The sequence below is a fragment of the Drosophila mauritiana genome, chromosome 3R (assembly GCF_004382145.1).
Source record: "Drosophila mauritiana strain mau12 chromosome 3R, ASM438214v1, whole genome shotgun sequence".
Classification (NCBI taxonomy): Eukaryota; Metazoa; Arthropoda; class Insecta; order Diptera; family Drosophilidae; genus Drosophila; species Drosophila mauritiana.
The window spans coordinates 20,803,949-20,822,927 of NC_046670.1; the positions used below are offsets into that span (position 1 = coordinate 20,803,949).

At 42.0% G+C, this 18,979-nt stretch overlaps 1 protein-coding gene across 1 annotated transcript in view; it reads right to left on the reverse strand.

Moving 5' to 3' along the window:
- Positions 1-174: 174 nt before the first annotated feature.
- Positions 175-18,979, reverse strand: part of LOC117142904 (protein pellino) — a 31,294-nt gene continuing 12,489 nt past the window's right edge. Inside the window, exons 2-9 of the mRNA XM_033307186.1 lie at positions 5,286-5,378; positions 2,698-2,929; positions 2,160-2,351; positions 1,904-2,092; positions 1,746-1,844; positions 1,530-1,683; positions 1,292-1,469; positions 175-1,219 (exon numbers count right to left, since the gene is read on the reverse strand). Coding sequence (XP_033163077.1) covers positions 1,093-1,219; positions 1,292-1,469; positions 1,530-1,683; positions 1,746-1,844; positions 1,904-2,092; positions 2,160-2,351; positions 2,698-2,929; positions 5,286-5,378 — 1,264 coding nt within the window. The 3' untranslated portion in view covers positions 175-1,092. The remainder of the gene's footprint in view (positions 1,220-1,291; positions 1,470-1,529; positions 1,684-1,745; positions 1,845-1,903; positions 2,093-2,159; positions 2,352-2,697; positions 2,930-5,285; positions 5,379-18,979) is intronic.

Sequence of the window (18,979 nt, forward strand, 5' to 3'; positions counted from 1 at the left end):
TGTGTTTAATGCATACAAAATAATAATACACATAATCGTAATGTATAATAATAAGGTGTAATATTAACTAACTTAGTAATGTATAATGCGATTTGGACAGAAAATGAATATCAACATACATAGATCGCTGCAGATATATTTAAACCTATATAGATCTAGCCATTCGTACGATGCTATCATACTTAATGTTTTCGATTTCGTGATTTCGCTTTTTATACGTATTTGTTGACAGAGTTTCGAAACTGTACATGTTGTTTATACGGTTTTTGTATATTTACTTTTCATTATTATTTGTTATTTAGAATAATGCTTTACCATGTTTTCAATTGCTGAAGTTTAATTGTTGTTTATAAGTGTGTTAGGTTCTCCTCCTCGATCATTCATCGATCTAAATGTAAGCTCTAGATTTGGTGAGAAATACGTAAATGATGTTGCTGCTCATGGGTTGGTTGCCCGTTCCATAGCAAATGTTGGGTATTTGCAATTGATTGCGAATAATTAGGTTCAACGATTACATTTCAATCTTTTGTTTTTGTTTTTACACAATTATACACAATAAATATATCTGCGATTTACATTCGGTCTCAACTTTTACAATTATGCAATTTCAATTAATTCGTATGGTTGATGTGTGCTGCTGATCATTGCGTTTGTATGCCTCGCTTTCATAATTTCAAATCATTTTTACATTATACAGTGGGGGAAACCAAACATGAAACATTAACATGCAATTTCGATCGCTGAATGGGGTGTATAATGGGGCGATGAAAGCGGCATTGCTCATTTCGTAATTAATCGCATTGCTTTGCTAAACATAATGCAGTAATTATATAGTAGCAATCGAATAATGCAAAACTGTAGCAGCCAGAGACACAACAAATACAACATTTTCTTCAATTAAATTTGTTCTCCTCTTGTGTGTTGGTTTAATTCAGTATTCAGAAATTGTTTCCGTTTTCTGTTGCCGTTAAATGTTAATTAATGATAATAAATAAAGCCTAGTTTTAATGCCTGCTTCAAACTTGGACATCTTTCAATTACTACAGTATCTATATAGACGTAAATACATTTGTTAATCCATTAAATTTATATTTAATCTAGATTATCCTGGAATATTAACTTTATGTAGCCAGTCGCTCCATCCAAGGGCGTCGCACAGAAGGGACAGACGGCCTGAAATCCGTTGGTACCATGAGGTATCTCCACATTGGCCCAGTATCTGTAAGATTCCAATGATAAACCCGCAATTAGTAGAGTCATTTCCTAGCCACAACTGGCTTCAATCGCTCACTTGACAGTTTTTTCAGTCGCCATGTGTCCGCATGGATTGAACGCGTACGTCGGAGCGCCCACGTCCACATAGAAGGCTGGTTCCAAGCCCATGCACAGGGTGACCACCGGACCGAGTTCCAGGCACATGGGACAGCGGCGGGCGCCAGTGTTCTCGTCCTGGCCCCAATCGTGATGGCCTGCCAAAGTAGAGAGAGTTAGAACATTTTGCCACAATATCTTAAATCATTACAACATACCCTGGACATGGCCACAGTTTAAGTACACGTAAGGCTGGTTCACCTGATCCCCAATGTTAACTTTGCGTGGTATAACCAGCGTGTTCAGGCCCACCGGGCACTGTGGACGACCGGCATTAATGGCATCGATAAGTTTCTCCAAATCGTGTTTGGTCTGAAAATAATAAATTATTTAATTTCTAGGCAATATGATTGATTTGTAATTGATATACTAACCGGCGAATGCTGCAAGCCCTCGGCGGAACGCCAGAGCAAGGTTGCGCCGCAGAGATCAATAAGTGTGCCATCCTGCAGAATGTTGCATTCGTCATAGATCTAGTTGAAAAGTTGGAATTTTAATCAACTGATTGGATTGGATTTCAAATTTCACCTACCGGCTGCCCCTTTTGCTGGGCTGAGCGCGATTCGCGAAGGCTGAACACGTCGCCGCCCACGGAGCACTCGCGCCAGAGTCCGCACTTGGCATTGCCGCCACAGAAGGATCCTTTGGGGTGCATAATCAGCACACCGTTGGTGGTCAGGCCATCGATTTCCACATTGTCCTGCCACTTGGTGGCCTTCTCCTGTGCAAAATCAAGTTCGAATCTCATTAGAATCAGCAGGAGATTACCGGATGGACAGGCGACTTACCCCAAGGAATATATTTCTGCTCGAATCGAAGCCAGCGGCGAATATTCTCGCCTTGGCAGGCTCACAGCGGTTGACCAGAATGCGGCAGGCGAACCGAGAAATTGTGCTCTGCATAACCTTGGCATCCTTTTTATCGCCGGGCAGCGTGTCCATCACCACAAAGTCAATGGGTGACTCCGATGAACGTCCCACCTGGCGGCGAACAGCAATCATGATTAGTCGAGTGTGAGCAATATGGGGGATGAGGAAATGATTAGGCAATATATCACAAAGTAAATAAATGACGAATATTGGCATTACACTTGTGATGTCAGTCAGGAAGAGATACTTTGCTGGCCAGACTGATATGAATATTGAATGTCGCTTTGTGGGACCAGCTAAGGCCAGTAGTCAACAGAACAGACCTTTGACCTCCAGGAATGGGGCACTATTGCTGGGCCTTGGCGGCTCTAATTAGCCAAACAACATTCATCAAAGTCAGACCGTGAAACCGAAGCTCTGGGGACCGGGCGGCCCGGAAACCTTTGGGCTGTCTCACCTGAAACATGTCCGTTTCCGTGTCCTCCTTGTACTCCACGATTACCGCCTGGTTGCGTGAGAGTGTGTACGAGATTGAATGCTGATTGGCATCCAGAATGGCCTTCGAGGTCTGTGGCGATTGGACGATGTAGTGCTTGGACCGCTTGACGCCACTCGCCTCCGTCCGCTTGTGGAGCACAAACTTGGAGCGTCGTCGACCGCGATCTCCCTGTGGCAAGTAACCATTGTAGCTGCAACGAGACGGATAGCGATTTAGTGTGAGATACATTTGCTGACAGATGTGGGGCAAGTTGAGTTGATAAGAGAGCTGGCATGCGGGATTATTGCTCAACAAATATAATTCGTTCGGTTTTGTGGGTCAAGTTCTACGTCGGCAATATGTTTACACAATTAGTGGGCAGAGCACACTTCCCTGCCTCGCCCAGATAATGGCCACTAATAACTCAAAGAATTGCGGGTTAGCTTTTGTTTTCCCTCGGCTATTTCGGTCTTTTTGCTACATTAGCTAGACCACAAACCACGCAATTGCCCATGGATGTCTGTTCTAATAAATGGATATATTATTGACTCTGGGATCGATAGTGTTGATGGCTGCAAAAGGTGTCTCATTTTGTTAAGGGACAAAACCCCATGGCAGATGTGTCCAAACATTAAAAGTTAGGAAACAAAATGAGCCACACAATAAGGTTTAATGGCTACATTCTAATCTTTTAAGATTAATCGCTAAATGAATTTAAGTGTTAATATGCTCATGGTCATCGTCGTTCTCTCCTTAAAATTTAGTGCATATTTATGACTTTTAATTTTATGATTTACCAAATTAGAATAAAGCTATAAGAAGGGTACTTTTGTACTAAAATATTCTGTTTTCTAGGTTCCTTTCATAGCTTTCTTAATGCCTCTTTTTATTTCACTTAATGATCAGACATAAAATGCCAATAATAATATTTTATGTGATTTCATTGACAAGCAAGCATGTTCCTCCGTGTTGGTAATAAAAATAAGAATTTAGGAAATTCTCCAAAATCTTTTCCTTTGAACTGATCTATCTATCCATGAACAATCATCTTTCCGTGCGTGATGTAAAGTTCCCAGAACCGAAGGTTAGTACCTGTGAAACTAATGAAAAACATAAATCCAATCCATGTTTACAGCACCACCACGTTTGAACCCTCGGGACATGTTGACCTTTTGCTTTGTAAATGTGAGGCTACTTTGGTTTTTGGATTTATTCATGCCCACATTTGGCCAGCATTGTGCTTTTCAGTTCGTTAATTGGTTATGTCTCATTTTGATGACAACAATTAAGAGTTTCAGATTTGCTGACAACAATCCAAGTGTTCGTTTATACGAGTCCGGCATCTTTCGCCGAGGTTTGTTGTCCAGCAATCATCGTCCGGTTGTCTATCATATATCACACACATCGTGACCATGGAGTGGGGAATCCTCAATGAGTGACCACATGTTGCTCGGGGGACCAGCATGGTTGTCGTGATAAATGGGGAATTGATGAGGAACTACACAGGGTCTCCGCTCCCTTAATTTTTGTCCAGCCCCGCCTTTGTCCTATGGCCAATTAAAAAGTGTTAAGATAACAAATGCCAACAACAACTGGCACATAAAGAACTGGAACTGCAGCTCGAGCTCGGAACGCTTTCGGCTAATGACTCAAGCCTGGAGACCGACCGATTCCCGGAGTCTGTGAGTCGCTCTTTGGCTGTGAGTCAGCGCCAAAGCGCTGCCAATCAGCACAATGTCAAGCGGTTAGCCGGTTGGCCCCTCCCGCCGGCCACCAACAAGATTTACAATCATCCGTCCCAGCTGCTGGCCAGAATCATCAATCTCCGCCGGCGGACCGCTGCGTGGATCAAATTTATGTGTCTCTAGCTTTATGCTTACAGAGCCAGCACTTAAACTTCTGTAAGCGGCGGATTGGATGGAGCCGCGTTTGACTGATTGGAGCTGGTGGCCGGAATCGGTGGGTCTTTTAGGTGCGCGCGGTTCGGCTGAAGATCCCATAAAAGTGCAGCGAATCTTAATTTATGATTCCGAGATGGACGGTAATAGGTTGTCAAAAGATTGTTGGCTAGCTGGTGTCAGATGTAACTGGTTAGCAAATCTCTGATCTTCGTATGCTAAAGTAGGTAATCCGTTTAAGCTGCTTAGATGTTAATCAGCAAAGTGACATAATTCGAGAGTATTACTATTGATTCAGCTAATTATAAGATTATCAAACCCACAAGCAGCATTTATATGTTTAAATACACCTAAAGTCTTTGTTTAACCTTCATCAATTAGGTAAATGATCTTAGCATACTGGGTAAATCCTTTCAAGTACTTAAGAGAAAGCGAAAGTAAGCTGCAAAAACTGCAATATCTTAATTGACTTGAGTACTTTATTGAACTAGCCTTTGTTTTATTTTAAATAGCCCCGGAAAAGGCTTTAAATCGAAGAAGAAAGAACTCAAAGACTTGAAGTGCCCATTTCAGCACTTGGCAAGCGGCAAACTCTGCCGTATAATTATAGTATAAACAATGTACTTTACGTCAAGAACAACCTTATTGTTATTATTTACTTGGACTTACCCGAGTATCACTAGTTCCCCGTAGCGCAATCGCGGTTTATCATGACCATCGCCACCGTCTTCAGCCAGTATGGGAGATTCAGTGCCGTCGGTGCTGCAAGTGAAAATGGAATTGAAAATTACATATTTAATGGAAATGCACATGGTTATGGTTTCGGTTTTTTCCTATTTTTGGTAATTCACACAATGCTTTTGAAAATGGCTACAACTCAGCTCAGCCATTATGTTATGCAAGTAAAGGAAAACAATAAAGGAAAAGTTTTCTCAGTTAGCGGGGGGGAAGCAAAGAAAACAAGCAGCAAAATGGCAGAAGCAGAAAACTAAAGCAAAACAATTTCAAAGTAAATGCCAAAGAAATTGCTCATTTCCAACATCTCAGTGGCTCACACTTGCCTTGGGACGCCCTTTTCTTCTATATATATATATATATATATATATACATTACTCTGCAACTTCTTGGTTTTCTAGAATTTCAAATGAGGAAATGGCTCCGCTCTGTCTCCGCTGCAGTGCAGTGAAAAAAACATTGCACTTTATCTTGGCTTTCCTTTTCTCCAAGTGTAATTAGTTTTCCCTTGGAAGTCTTAGGAGCGTGTCACCTTCCATCCTGCCTCAAATTACTGCACCAAGATCGACAACTTGTACGTAATCGCATAATTAGAGGGTTAATTATATCCCAAAAATGGTGGAAAATTGCGCCCAGTAACGATTTTCTCATTAGCATGTGGGTTTTGGTGCTGTGACCCCGGTAGTTTATTTTTAATACAACTAATACAAGTTTTGTTGGCTATTTTTTCGGGCACATCGTAAACTTATTTACGGCAATCTAATAAACCAGCATGGCGCCGGTCCACGCCCACTCACAAACATGGCAAATGGATTTCTTTTTTTTTTAATGTACTCTACCGACGGAGGTGCCAAAGGGGCTCGAAGGGGTTCCAGGGGGCGGGGGGTTGCATGGTGGGGCTGCTCTGGGGTTGCATTGATTTTTGCTCGCTGCATTTAAACTTGCTCCCCTTTTGCGTGGGCTGAATGGGCGCAACCGAAGGGGGTGGCTCTTGAAAATGTGCACTGCAGACAGAATTTCAGGGGGCGGTGGGCGGCAGTGGGTGGCAGCCATTGGGTGGTGTGGTGCACCACCCAGACTCTGGGCGCGTTGCAAGGTGAAATGGCAAATGCTCATCACTCTCGCCCTGTCTGCCTCTCTGTTTGCTGGCTTCAAATTAGCGCTGCAACTTTGTTTAGATATGTACAGACATATCTTCTGGCTTGATGTACAGTCCTGTCTATGAGCTCTGGACAGCTTGGCATCATCATTTGGCATTGAAGCTTGGACTTGTTAGCCAACACGAAGTTATACTTATTGAACTGACAAATATATTAAGCCCACATGGGTACAACTTTGGTATTTAACTAAACTGTATTAAATCAAATGTCTTAAAACTAGGGAATTACTAGTTATGAATCCATTTATCATACAATTATTAGTAGCTTTAATTAGGCCACATTTACTACTCGAACAATGGGACCACCCACCCGTTAGCAGCAGCCGAGAATAAACTGGGTTAAATTGATTAAGCCCGGCCTGATTAATAATAATGAAAGTTTGTCATTTGACTGCTGTCCAAATTGAATTCAATTAACAAACAAACATTGGGGGGAAACAAAGGCAAACAAATAATTCGAGATGTGATCACTATTGGAATCGGAGTAAATATTTACACAATATGCGTGTAGCCATGAGAAAAGTCCCACCATCCTCCCAACAACTATTACCCATCTAGGGCCATCATATTACTCAACATTCAATTGAAACATTTTCCATTTTTGGTACTTTATTTCCCTTTGGGGCATGGTGGCGAGAATTCATTAACAAATCGCATAAATCTTGATTATTTGATACAACAGCTTGGAGGGCTTTAAAACCCCCATGTCCCCCATTATTTGCGTGACTACTTCACATGCAATCAGCTGTGCCCTCTGCCATCAAAGAATTTATCGATTTTCAAAGGCAACATGCCACTATTTGCATACATTTCAATTTCAAAACTAAACCAAGCACATTACGACGGGCCAACCAAAAAAGCTGGCAAAAAAAAAAGGAGTACATTGAAAATGTAGCTATACACAGATACTATAAGAGGCATCCATGAGATACGATATCTTTGATGGCGCGACCCCAGAGTTTGTGCTGGTATTTGTATTTGCATTTGTATCTGTATCTGTATCTGCGGTGCCGGCTTCGGTTTTGTACTTTTGCTGTTGTTTAGGGAAATCAATTTTCGTGTCTGTGTATTTAGGTTTTCGCCGCACTCAAAGAAATCAGGATATCTGAACCTACAAAAATTGTATCTAAATGTTCTGTACATGGCAAGCTGATTTTGTGAAGTGTAGAAATGCAGCCGGTATTTGTGGGGAAATGGGCGTAAAAGTATGTTCCATTATATATAGTTACCTCCCCGTTGCATGACAGTGCCCTCAAAGCATCGATTTTCGCCGGTTTGCCTTGCATGCTAGCAAACAGCCCAGAACGAGACCCATAGTTGGCCAACACAATCGCATTACAATAAATTTTCAAACTAACGCAAAGGGCAAACATGTAGCGCCCCTTCCAACGCGATTGCATGCTAAAAACTGCAGCAGGACCCCCCATCAAGGGTAGGGCTCTGAAATCAGGGCAACCGAGGTGACCTGACCATAGCCTATGGATGTGGCAGCAGTGCAACCGCAACGGTTTAATGTCACGGGGTCGCATCGCAGCTTATGCAAATTAATTTGATTATTACACCAAAGTAACCCACGTATTCGTTGCACTCATTTGATTAGCCCAGGTGGGCGACAGCCGCCCGCCAAATGAGCTCTCGCAAGGCTTTTAGCGTCTGGCTGCACCTCTAATTGAGTTTACCGCGGGGTCTGCGGATGACGGGGTCCAATGTGTGAAGAGCAACAAGCGACAGGCAGCGAGAGTCGAAAGGTCAGCGGGAATGGAAACACAGAAATCAATTGTGCAGAGGGGGAAACCAAGTGTACTAGGATGTACTTTGAACTTTGCCGAAATCTAACTATAGTATCTAGTATCAATCTAACTTCATTCGAACTGTACCTTCTTAAATATTAAGTTGACACAACTTATTGTAGTGCGTTATGAAGATTACCATAATCATTTGCAGTGCTGCGGTTAACCAGGAAAGTAGGGCCATAACTCAATGCGACAACGATGGCAAAACTTTAAAAATAACATTCTGCGGGCAAAGTTTTCGATCAAATTCGGATGTCTGCTCCCAGTACAAATGGCAGCTGCATCTGCTTCTTCGTTTGCTCCAGATTCGGTGGCAACAGGGGACTGGTCGGCTGGCTGGCTCACTATATTTATAACTTTCATAAATCTCCGAGTTTGCCTGTCGTCAACAGCAGGGGAGGAGTGAATGGAGCAAAGTAGGGGCTCTATTTACATGCGGCGACAGTGGAGAAGTGCAGTTGAAGTGCAGAAATAGATAGTTCCACTTCTTGTTCATCCGTAGCATTTGAAATTTGAGTAGGGCGAAGAAGTGCTAGTGGAATATTCAAACTGCAGTGTCGCCCCTCGAGTGTCATGCCAAATAAATGCAAGAACCAGCAAAGTGCAATGGCAGATTAAACAATAAACCGGAGGGAAACAATGGCAGCCACACACATACACACGCACACACTCAGGTGAGAAGGGCGGACAGACGACACTTTTTTTTTGCGCAGGTAAGAGCAGGTGTTTCGTTACCATATTTTATGGTTAAATTTGCGGTCTGTGCCTGGGTTAGCTGATGGGCGAAATGCCGGGCTCTCCTCATGCTTCCCATGCCCATTCACATGCCGTGGATGTATCTGTATCTGAGTGCTTGTATCTCAGTGTTCGCATTCGCATTCGTATTCGTATCTGTATCCATATCCGCATCTGTATCTGTATCTGTGCACATGTCTCTGGCACACAGCTGTTTGCATTTCAAGAATGAAACTCTCATTGAGACAACTTCAAAAAACATTCACGAAAAAAACTAGTTTTGCCAGCGAAATTCAAGCACAAAGAATGGCCAAAAGAGAACATCCAAATTGCGGAGCATAAAAAATAAGCAAGCCAAGTAAAATGTATACACATAAGCAACAAATTATCCATGAAACTAGCTCAGATACATTCATTCGTGAACGATCTTTGGACTGCAAGGAGATGTGCATTTAAATCAGAACATAAGTAATTCATTAGAACACGTGTACGTGTAAAAAATATATATCTACACGTAAAATCTACAGAGCGCAGGATTGTATATCTTTCAGATACAACTTATTGTTATCGACTGGCAGGGTCAAAGAGTTTTTGGGTCTGGGCTGGGTTTTTTAAGCCTTGTTAGCGGCGGCTCACTAATTCCATTTATGCAAATTGCCGCTCGTCAATTTCTTAACCACTTTTCTTTAAGCACCCGGTTGGAAAAACAACAAAGATAGCTCTTTCTTTGTCCCACACTCGCTTTCGGTTTGTTACATAATCAGCAGAAATTTCATTTAAAAGCAGCCTGTTTGGTGTCGCTGTTAGTTTGGTCTTATATTGTATTGTATTTTTATTTTTTTTTTGTACAAAACACATGTCCAAACTGAACAATGGAAGTTATACTTTTTTGTCCGGCACTGCTCCCTGTGATCTTGCCAGTTTTTTGGATTTTTTGTTTGCCTATGCAGCCGCACGTCTCGAACAATATTTTTGCCATCGGCTCGCCTTGCCCAGCTGCTTTTTTGGCAAACAAATTTGCACTACTCCAGCACCCAGGCGACCAAAACAAAGCTGACTAAAATTAAACAAACAAACAGAAAAAGTGTATTTAGTTTACTTGGCAAAAAGCAAACGTCTGAGCTGCTCTTGAGCACGTTTTCTTACTTTTTTTGCAAAGACTCTACGCAAAAAAAAGGGGTATATTTCTAGTCATCCAAACTGGTATAAATAAGTAGTATTTATCTATTTATCGGATTATTTGTAAGCCTGCCAAATATCTGGTTGCTTTAAACTACGTATCAACATTCTAATGCCATAAATAAAAATTTCGTTTAAAGAGAATGTAAGTCAGGAAGTCTTTGCTTATATCTTATCATAACTTTAAATATAACGACAATTTATATTTTCTTTAGAATCCACTTTATTTATTGTTAGTTCCCAGCGCTGAAAACTTCTATTGGCCAAGAAGAGTATTTTCGGAACCCTTTGATCGTTTGCGTGGCTAGATTTCCTCAAGCTTTGGCTACATTATGTTCCTCAGTTTATGGATTTTCCTTTGCCGACTGACAGTAGTATTCGTTTTTAGTTTTTACCCTCCTCGTTTTTTGTCTAAAAATAAAAAAAGCACGCGGCGTGCCAAGATGGAGAAACAACAACCCATTTCGCTTTTCATTCGTGGAGTGTTTCTATTCCTGCAGTGGTAGCCTCCATTACCAAGTTGTCTGCTCCGATTTGGTGCATTGTTTTGTCTCACTTTTGGACCCTTAGTTGGCTGGGATGCATTAGTGGCATAAAAAAAACGAACTGCTTCCATCACCGCCTCACTGCAGTTTGTCATCGTAATGAAAGCATGAATATGCTAATTTCTTGGCTTTTACGGCCAAACGTCATTATCGCTCGCGTTGCTTTCAGCAATTTTAATAAACAAATGCCAAGTGCTGGGTTGAGCTGGGCACGACTTTTTGCTGCCAGTATGCGTGATTATGAAACTAATGACAAGCTTATAGATAAAAGAAATAAACAGTGGAGAACGAAGGGAACGATATTTGCCCGGCCCGACTATAGAAGCCATTCTCCCATTATCATCATCATCATCTACATCACCATCTTCTCAATAGATGGCATTTAATTATTCTGCCCCTCTAAATGGATCTGGGAACGGTCAGCAAAAATAAGACACTGAAGTACTGCATGTGCCATAACCATTTCATCATCTATTCTTTTAGCTCTGGGTATATGATGTCATGGGTTCACAAGTTTGATATGCACTTTTTGTTTTTTTCATTGTGCGATAACACTTTTGGACTTTGATAAGAAGCAAGTTGCGCAGTGGGGAAAACAGGCAGGTTAACTTAAAAGATGCTAGTATCTATCTTCAGCTGTCGAAATGAAAGCAATGAGTTTCGCTGGGTTTTCAAGCTGATTCATCTACTTTGCGGTGACTAAACCATTGTTCGGTATTCCCAATTCATTTTCAACTACCATTTTCGAATTTCTCGTCATAAATGGCCACAGGTTGTTAAACTCATTAGCACCCAAAAAATATTAGAAGGGAAGAATAAATCATCCGCAAAGAGAAAATAGGTAATACTCGTAGTGATAGAAAAATGTTAAGACTAGATGTTACCCTTGTTAAAATGTATAAATGTACTTCTTTATGCATAGTTTACATTACACTTACACTTAAAATTAGTTTTAGCATTATCACTTGGCATTTTTCACTGCCCACTGTTCATAACCCCTTCTTTTCTGCCATACTCCAGGGTATTTGCATGTGCAGCAGCATAGGCGAAACGAAATCGCAGCTAGTTTGATGGGGCATTAAGTTATTTCTGCCGCTGCGTGTGGGCGGTTCCTCTGACGGCCCGTAGTTGGTCGGAAAGCGCTTAATTATGTTGGCCCTCCTCCACCTCCCAATCCCCCTGTAAACTGCTTCGAAACGGCCCAAAAACACACAGCACGCCTCGGCCTAATGAGCAAACGGAAATTGAAACTTTTTGGCGCTGTTTAAATAAGCATTTAAACAACAAGTGACATAATTTGGCCAAATGAAAGGCGAGTGGAAAAGTGTGTGTAGAAAAACCAAGGCGTTACATTGCAGGTGCGAAAGCAAACGCAGCAGAAACAAAGCTAAAGAAAAGCTAAGAAAGCAAAACAATAAAGAAAAAGTTATGAAAATTGTCGACACAGATGCGTGACTAAAATCGTTATGACATAATAAACACATCGACTAAAAGCAAGGAAATAGAGTAACTAAGCCAAGCTATCGCCTATTTTATAACAATAAATAAATCTAAGCGAGAGGTTTCCTACTTTCCTGAAAGTTGATGAAGAAACTTTATCTATAAGTTCTATTTATGACGAAAAAGGCAAAGAAGTAAATTTTAAATTGGAAAAGGGAAAAACTGGCACAACAATTATCTGACAAGCCATTATCAATCGATCGTCAGTCTATTGACCCATATAAATGGTTCAGTTCGGTTGGGATCGGTTCCAACCCGAATCCCCACCGCTCCAGAGGGCATTTGGAAGAACCTCCATTTGCTCAACTAATCGTAGATCAATCATTAGAGCGGCAAAAACCTTTCGATACCCTTACTTTGTGGCGTTACCAATAAGCGATAATTCCGATAACTGCGATAAGGTATTCCCGTAAATGAAATGGAGCTCTAGTAATGGAACCAAAATGCTCACATATGGGGTTGCCTATAGATGGGGATTATACTGCAGCTAAAAGATTTCCCTTACCACTTAAAATGAGTTTAAATATATTGATCCTTAAAATACTTTAGGTGCCCTTTATTTACTCAACGATATCAATCACCTTTAATTACCGAACTCTAATGAACTCCCCGACATAGCCCAGAGTATTTCCAGATCGGTGCTACGAAAATAGTTTTCTTTTGCTTTCGAATGCAGTACCTCCCCATTTTTGAGGCTCCTTCGTTTTCTTTGTTGTCTGCTGCATGTGTGTGGCGGGTTTATTTTTGGTCTTTATCGCTCTTTTCGTTCCTGTTCTGCTGTTCTGAACATGCCCAGGCAGCCATGCATCCATCCATCCATTGGATCGGTTCGCATCGGATCGAATTGAATTGAATCGAGTCCATTCCATTTGTATCCCCCCTCCGAAAGAATGACTCTATTTTTGGCAGCACTCTAAGATTTATGATCAAACGTCTGCCACTCCGACAGTCGATTTAGCTCACTTTTGGCCCGCTCTGTCGGCCATGTTTACACACTTTAATTGCCGGCCAGCGGAGAGGAACAGCGGCAACACGACAGGAAATACTCGGGCGGTTTCAAATTGGCTATTTTTTTTCTTTTTTTTTTTTCTGACCAGCCCGGCTCCGGAGCTCCGAGCGATGGCTCTCTGGCCACAATCAAGGCAATTTAATAATATGTTACGCTGCACACAATTTCACCTGCAAGCGCAACAGCCACTCAGTGGATCCCAAGGAAAAATCAGAAAAAAAAAAGAAGTTAAGAAGGGGTGTTACCTCTGGCAGCCACGAAAATTGCAATTTGATTCAAAAATTATGCGTTATGCGTACCAGAAAGAAGAACTCCCCAAACAAAACTATCAGCTGAGAATTAAGCCGAAAAAAGACTGGAGGGGAGGATCAATAAAACTTTGTATACAATGTACGTGACACTCCTCCAAGTGGTGATCCAGCGCAAAGAGAATATGTTTTTTGCGCATTAGAAAAAGGTCTTTGAATCGCAAATGAAATAAAACTAATAAAAAGCAGCGAAACGTCATGGCAACAGCAACATCCACAGCCACAACAAAAGCAGCAGCAACGGCAGCTGCACAAAGGGCAACACTTGGCTCGTCGATGTGGCTGTTGGGTAGCAATTTTGCACGTAATTCGTCACGTAGCTGGATGTTGTTGCTGTTGATTATGCATTGAAAATGTTCCAGCCAGCAAACAATCTGCATGGCCAAAACGCAGGCACAGCCGAGCCAGTGGAGCATGGGCGGCATGGTGGAGCGGTGTGGTGAGTGGAGGGGAGGGCAGGACGCGGAGGAGCGAAAGGAAAATAAGGCAGTACACCTGGGGAAAAGGAAACCAATCGAAAACTACACCTTGAGAATCAGTTAACGCCGAATATAAATAGATCTTTAATCTTTAATCAATCTTCTGACTATGGGTCTCAATTCTTATTTCCCACTAGTTTTAAGTTTGGTTCCAACTACTTACTACTAATTATGACTTCACAGCCAGTTTTTCTCTCAGTGTAGCCAGAGAAAGAGAGCGGGAGAGATGCCAGCTGCTTGTTGATTGCCGGCCGCAGGCGAAACTATGAAAATGCAGGCGCAACAACAACAGCAGCAACAATCAGCAACATTCACCAATTAATGTTAAATTGAAATGAAGCCATAAAATGGCCAAGGCAAATGTCTTGCCCGACCACGCCCACACGCTAAGCGTACGCCCCCCCGATCGACACCACTATGGTTCAATGACATTTCGCCAGAGTTTCGATTGACATTTCAACGAAATCGATTCCATTCCATTCCATAACATTCAATCCATCGCAAAAACTCAAATCCAAATCAAGGCGTTCGGTCGAATTATGTCAATCAACCCGGGCTCAAATACGTAGCTGCCAAAGCAGTCGGATGTCAAAGGTCACAGACCAAAAAGCAAACACATAACGGGCAGAAAGCGTGCAGTTTTGGGTCAGACACGGCATGACCTCCAATCTCCGATTCCAGGGAAAAAGAAAACCCCGCTCCAAGCAAGGATGGGGGCCACTAAGCGAGTGTGCGTGAATATTGATTCGTACATTGGTTGGTTGGCAGTTGCCAGTTGCCAGTTGGCAGTTGGTAACCATAGGTATAGCATTGTAACTTCCGTTACCTCTCCGCATTATACAAGCCAATCATCCAAGGGCTATCGATTGCCCGGGAAAAGCATCATTACGCTGATTGCCCCTATCGATAGAGAGGCTCCCTTTGTACCCTGTGTACCCCCTATACCCCCTATACAAATTAACCGTCAAGCTGCCTGAATCATATTTAATGTGTTCCTTCCAATTATACCTGTCGCTCGCATTTCTCGGTACTAAGCTATGCAAATAATTAATTGGAAATCGTTCGTTGCCCAGCGCAACTCCTAAGCACCGACTAGGGTATAATTTTCTCGAAAATCCCACAAAGGTATACAAAATCGAGAAAATGTCCCATTCGTCATCGGAAGTCCGCAAGCGGTACGCACATAAGTGTATGTTTATTTTAATACCAAGTGCTCCTTTTCTCCCCATCCCCATCCCCATCCCCGCCATCCCACCCCCACACTCGGCCCCATTGAGAAGCCCCTCCAGCTGACTGTGTGGTAACAACAAGCGCTGGCAAAACAGTTGTTGCCAGGCCAACTGTGCCGATTATGTCACCGAGCTGTATGGGTTAAAGAACAGGCACCTCCAACCAAACCCAGTCGCCCAGCCACCCAGCCACCTAGCCTCCCATTTCACCCTCCATTCCAGCAGAGGTTCCTCCGCCAGCCACTCGGCCACTTCTTGCATCCCGCGTTTATCATCATTACGTGTTCTGTGGCATTCGTCGTCTGGTTGGTTCTTGCCCTGCTTCTCCCCTTTCGACCGGGTTCTCTGTGTCGTGGCTCGTAAGCTGGCTTATTTCTGCTGACATGTCGAGAGATCTCGAGCCGGGCAACGCGAATGTGCAATGGAGCTGTCAGGCTAACCGATCGAGATTTAAATTATTTTCGACAAGTCGAGCGCTCGACAGTTTGGATCTTTCAAACGAATATTTGAAACCCAAATAAATGATTCTTTTTACGTTTTCAAGGCCTTGAAATACACGGAACGGAATACATAAGTATCTTATAGTGATATCAAGTATATTTTATATTTTACAGCAATCATATTTTTATAAAGCACGCAGTTTAAAATGCTTTCCACTGTACAATTAACTAGGCTTAAACCTCGCTGTTGCTTTTGCGACTTAAAAGCGACATGTGAAAATGGCTTTTCGAGCTGTCGGGACCGTAATCGCAAAATGCTCGGGTTAATGGCAAAAAGAAAAAAGATGCGAGGTCCTCTGTATTTTGACATCTCTCCCGATCCCAGATCCCAAGCACCAATGCAAATGTCAAAGGGCAACTCGCTAAGCGGCAGACCAGAAATTTAATTGTTGAGAAATGTTTCGAGCCTCCCTTTCTGATGGTACGACCACGACCCCAATTCGGGTTATATGTGCCCTTGTGTGGCATATACCACCTTGTGTGGCATGCCACACACTATATATGCACATACATATGTAGGATTGCTGCTGTTGTTATTTCAATTTTGCTAATGCAACAAAGGCTGCTCAGTTCCGTTCTAGTTTCCAAGTTTCAAGGGGCCACAAATTCCGCCCATTCCGCCCACCGACGACTCCAACTGATTTTGGAAATGCCAAGAATTTGTCGATTCGATTACGTTGAGTGAGTGGCCAAAGGTTATCCATCAGGGAGTGAGTGTATAATGCAGGAAAAACCCCCATTAGTCAAATTTACCATGGCGCACTTTCAATTTTAGTTTTTCTTTTCTTTCGTTTACTTTTGGCCCCGGCAATTTGGAACGGATATTGGCGCAAAACTTTTATTATGGCCCCAAGTCGTGCTTACGTCCACATGTAAAAAGTAAATATGTTTATGCACACACACTCTGATAAGTTTCGCTCGCAAAGTTGTTAAATTTTCGGCTGGGTTTTCTATTCCGTTTCCGGTGCTCTACAAACACGTAGGATCTTATCAACGGAAGTTGGTTACTGTGCAAAGAAAATACCGCTGCAAAACCATTAATTTTCGACCTTCACAAATTGTTTTCAAGGTGACCCAGTTAACCCAAATTATTTCACAAATTGTCATTGAATTTACACCTACATGAAAATTTCAATATATATATGGATTTAAATAATGATACATTTATACTATACTACTATACTACTATAAATACTACATAAAATGTACAAATAAACCTTTCTGCAAATAATGCTCATTAATGACGAAAATATTATTAAATATATCATTAAAATACGAAAAATGATATTTGCAAGCATAAAATAGACTACAAATATTTGTTCTTCTAAAAATAAGACTAGAACAAAGAAATTTTCAAGAGCAAATGCGCAATGATCATTTGTGGCTTTATTTATGGTTTGTTTACTTCATAATAAATTCTATAAATACTAATGGCAAACAATATCGAAAGCAAAACCTGCAAAATTATCACAAAGAAACGCTTGAAAAACTGTCATAAACGCTGCACCCAGTTATCGCCTCTGAATCAAAGTCAATTGGTCATCATTATACGCGCAAATCAATTTAACGCGCCCGGACAAATCGCAGACAAGTGCAAATAACCGATGCAATGCCATCCATATCCATATAACCACTCACCTCCACCACCCCGCCACCCGACATATTGGATATCTGGATATATATCTGTTCACTGAATTCTCAAATCGCCAAAGCGTGCAGATAATTTTTATTTAATTGCAGCAGCCGCAGTCGCCGCACGAAAACAAAAAACAATCTCAACACGAGGAAAAGCCGAACGAAAAAATCAATTTCTCATGGATTTTTAATGCAAATGCGATGGCTCCCCATATGGACAAGCCCGGTTCAGGCCACACACGGTCGCAATGGACACGCACACGGGTAATATATACATACATATACATATATAAGTCCCATAGATACACGTGTATATATATATATATACATGACAAGTAGCCAGCATACGTCTCCAAAAAGGGGAGAAACCGGAGGAGGAGGAGGAGGAGCAGGAGGAGCAGGAGTGGCAGAGTGGCGGAGATTGAAACAAAACCACAAATTGCGTTGACAAGTGCAGTGCACACACAGTGCACACCACGAGCACCTTGACGCAGCCTGGGATTTATGGATACGGATCGGAGGAGGAGGAGACAGCGGAGTCGATGGAGCTGCAGCTGGCGGGGATGGGGTTGGGGATCGCCGGCGGGGGACAGCGGGCATGTCAACAACATTGTGACAACGACGACGTCGACTTCGTCAATAATCAGACGCTGAACCCAAAAGACGCAACAGCAGCAGCAGACGATGTCGTTTCAAGGCGACAATGACAGACAGCAGCAGCAGAAAAATCAACATCAAAAGGAAATTTAGCCAGGGATTAGTGAATCTAGCAATACTCTATTCCAGTTATTTTATAGGCATAAGGAAATTAAAGCTTTTCCGTCAGAAAAGTCAAAGAAATCCAACAGAAAAATATACGAAAGATACGTTTTTATCAAGTCAGTTAAAATCTTTTACCTATAAAATGTAATGAAAGTGTGATAATGCAGTTATTCTTAAGTTATTCAGTATTATAACTTAACAGCAATTATTCTTAATTTTTTCAATAAATATTCAGAACTCTTCAGCCAGCTTTTTCTGTAAATTACGACACCTCGTCCCAGAGTATATCGCTCAACGAGCTGCATTTCTTTTCATTACTTTTTTTTAGCTTTTATTTTCTTTGACTCTTTTGCTTTTTATGCCGCATTGTTTGCAGCGACAATTGCAATTGCAATTGCAATTGCCATAATCAGTGCAAACGCAGACGCCGACCGTCGGCCAAAGACAAAGGCCAAGCGAACTTACTTTCACGCGGAGAAAGGCAGCCGCCAGGGGGTAAGTGTGGTGAAGTGTAGTATAGTTAAAGTATAGTGTGGTAAAGTAAAGTAAAATAAAGTAAAGGTGCAATGAAAAGCTGGTCAGCGACATTGCCACATTGCCTCATCGATGATGTGGGGCCCCAAGTGGAACCAGTTTTACTTCCATCTGTGACGCTGGCAGCAAAACCCCATCGGGTTTTCATTTTTCTTTCGCTTTTTGCGAGGTTTTTTATCGGTGATTTAATCGGTTTGAACTTCAGTTTTCCAGAGCAAACAATTGCTGATACGCAGCTTCATTAGATGAGAAGAGATGTTT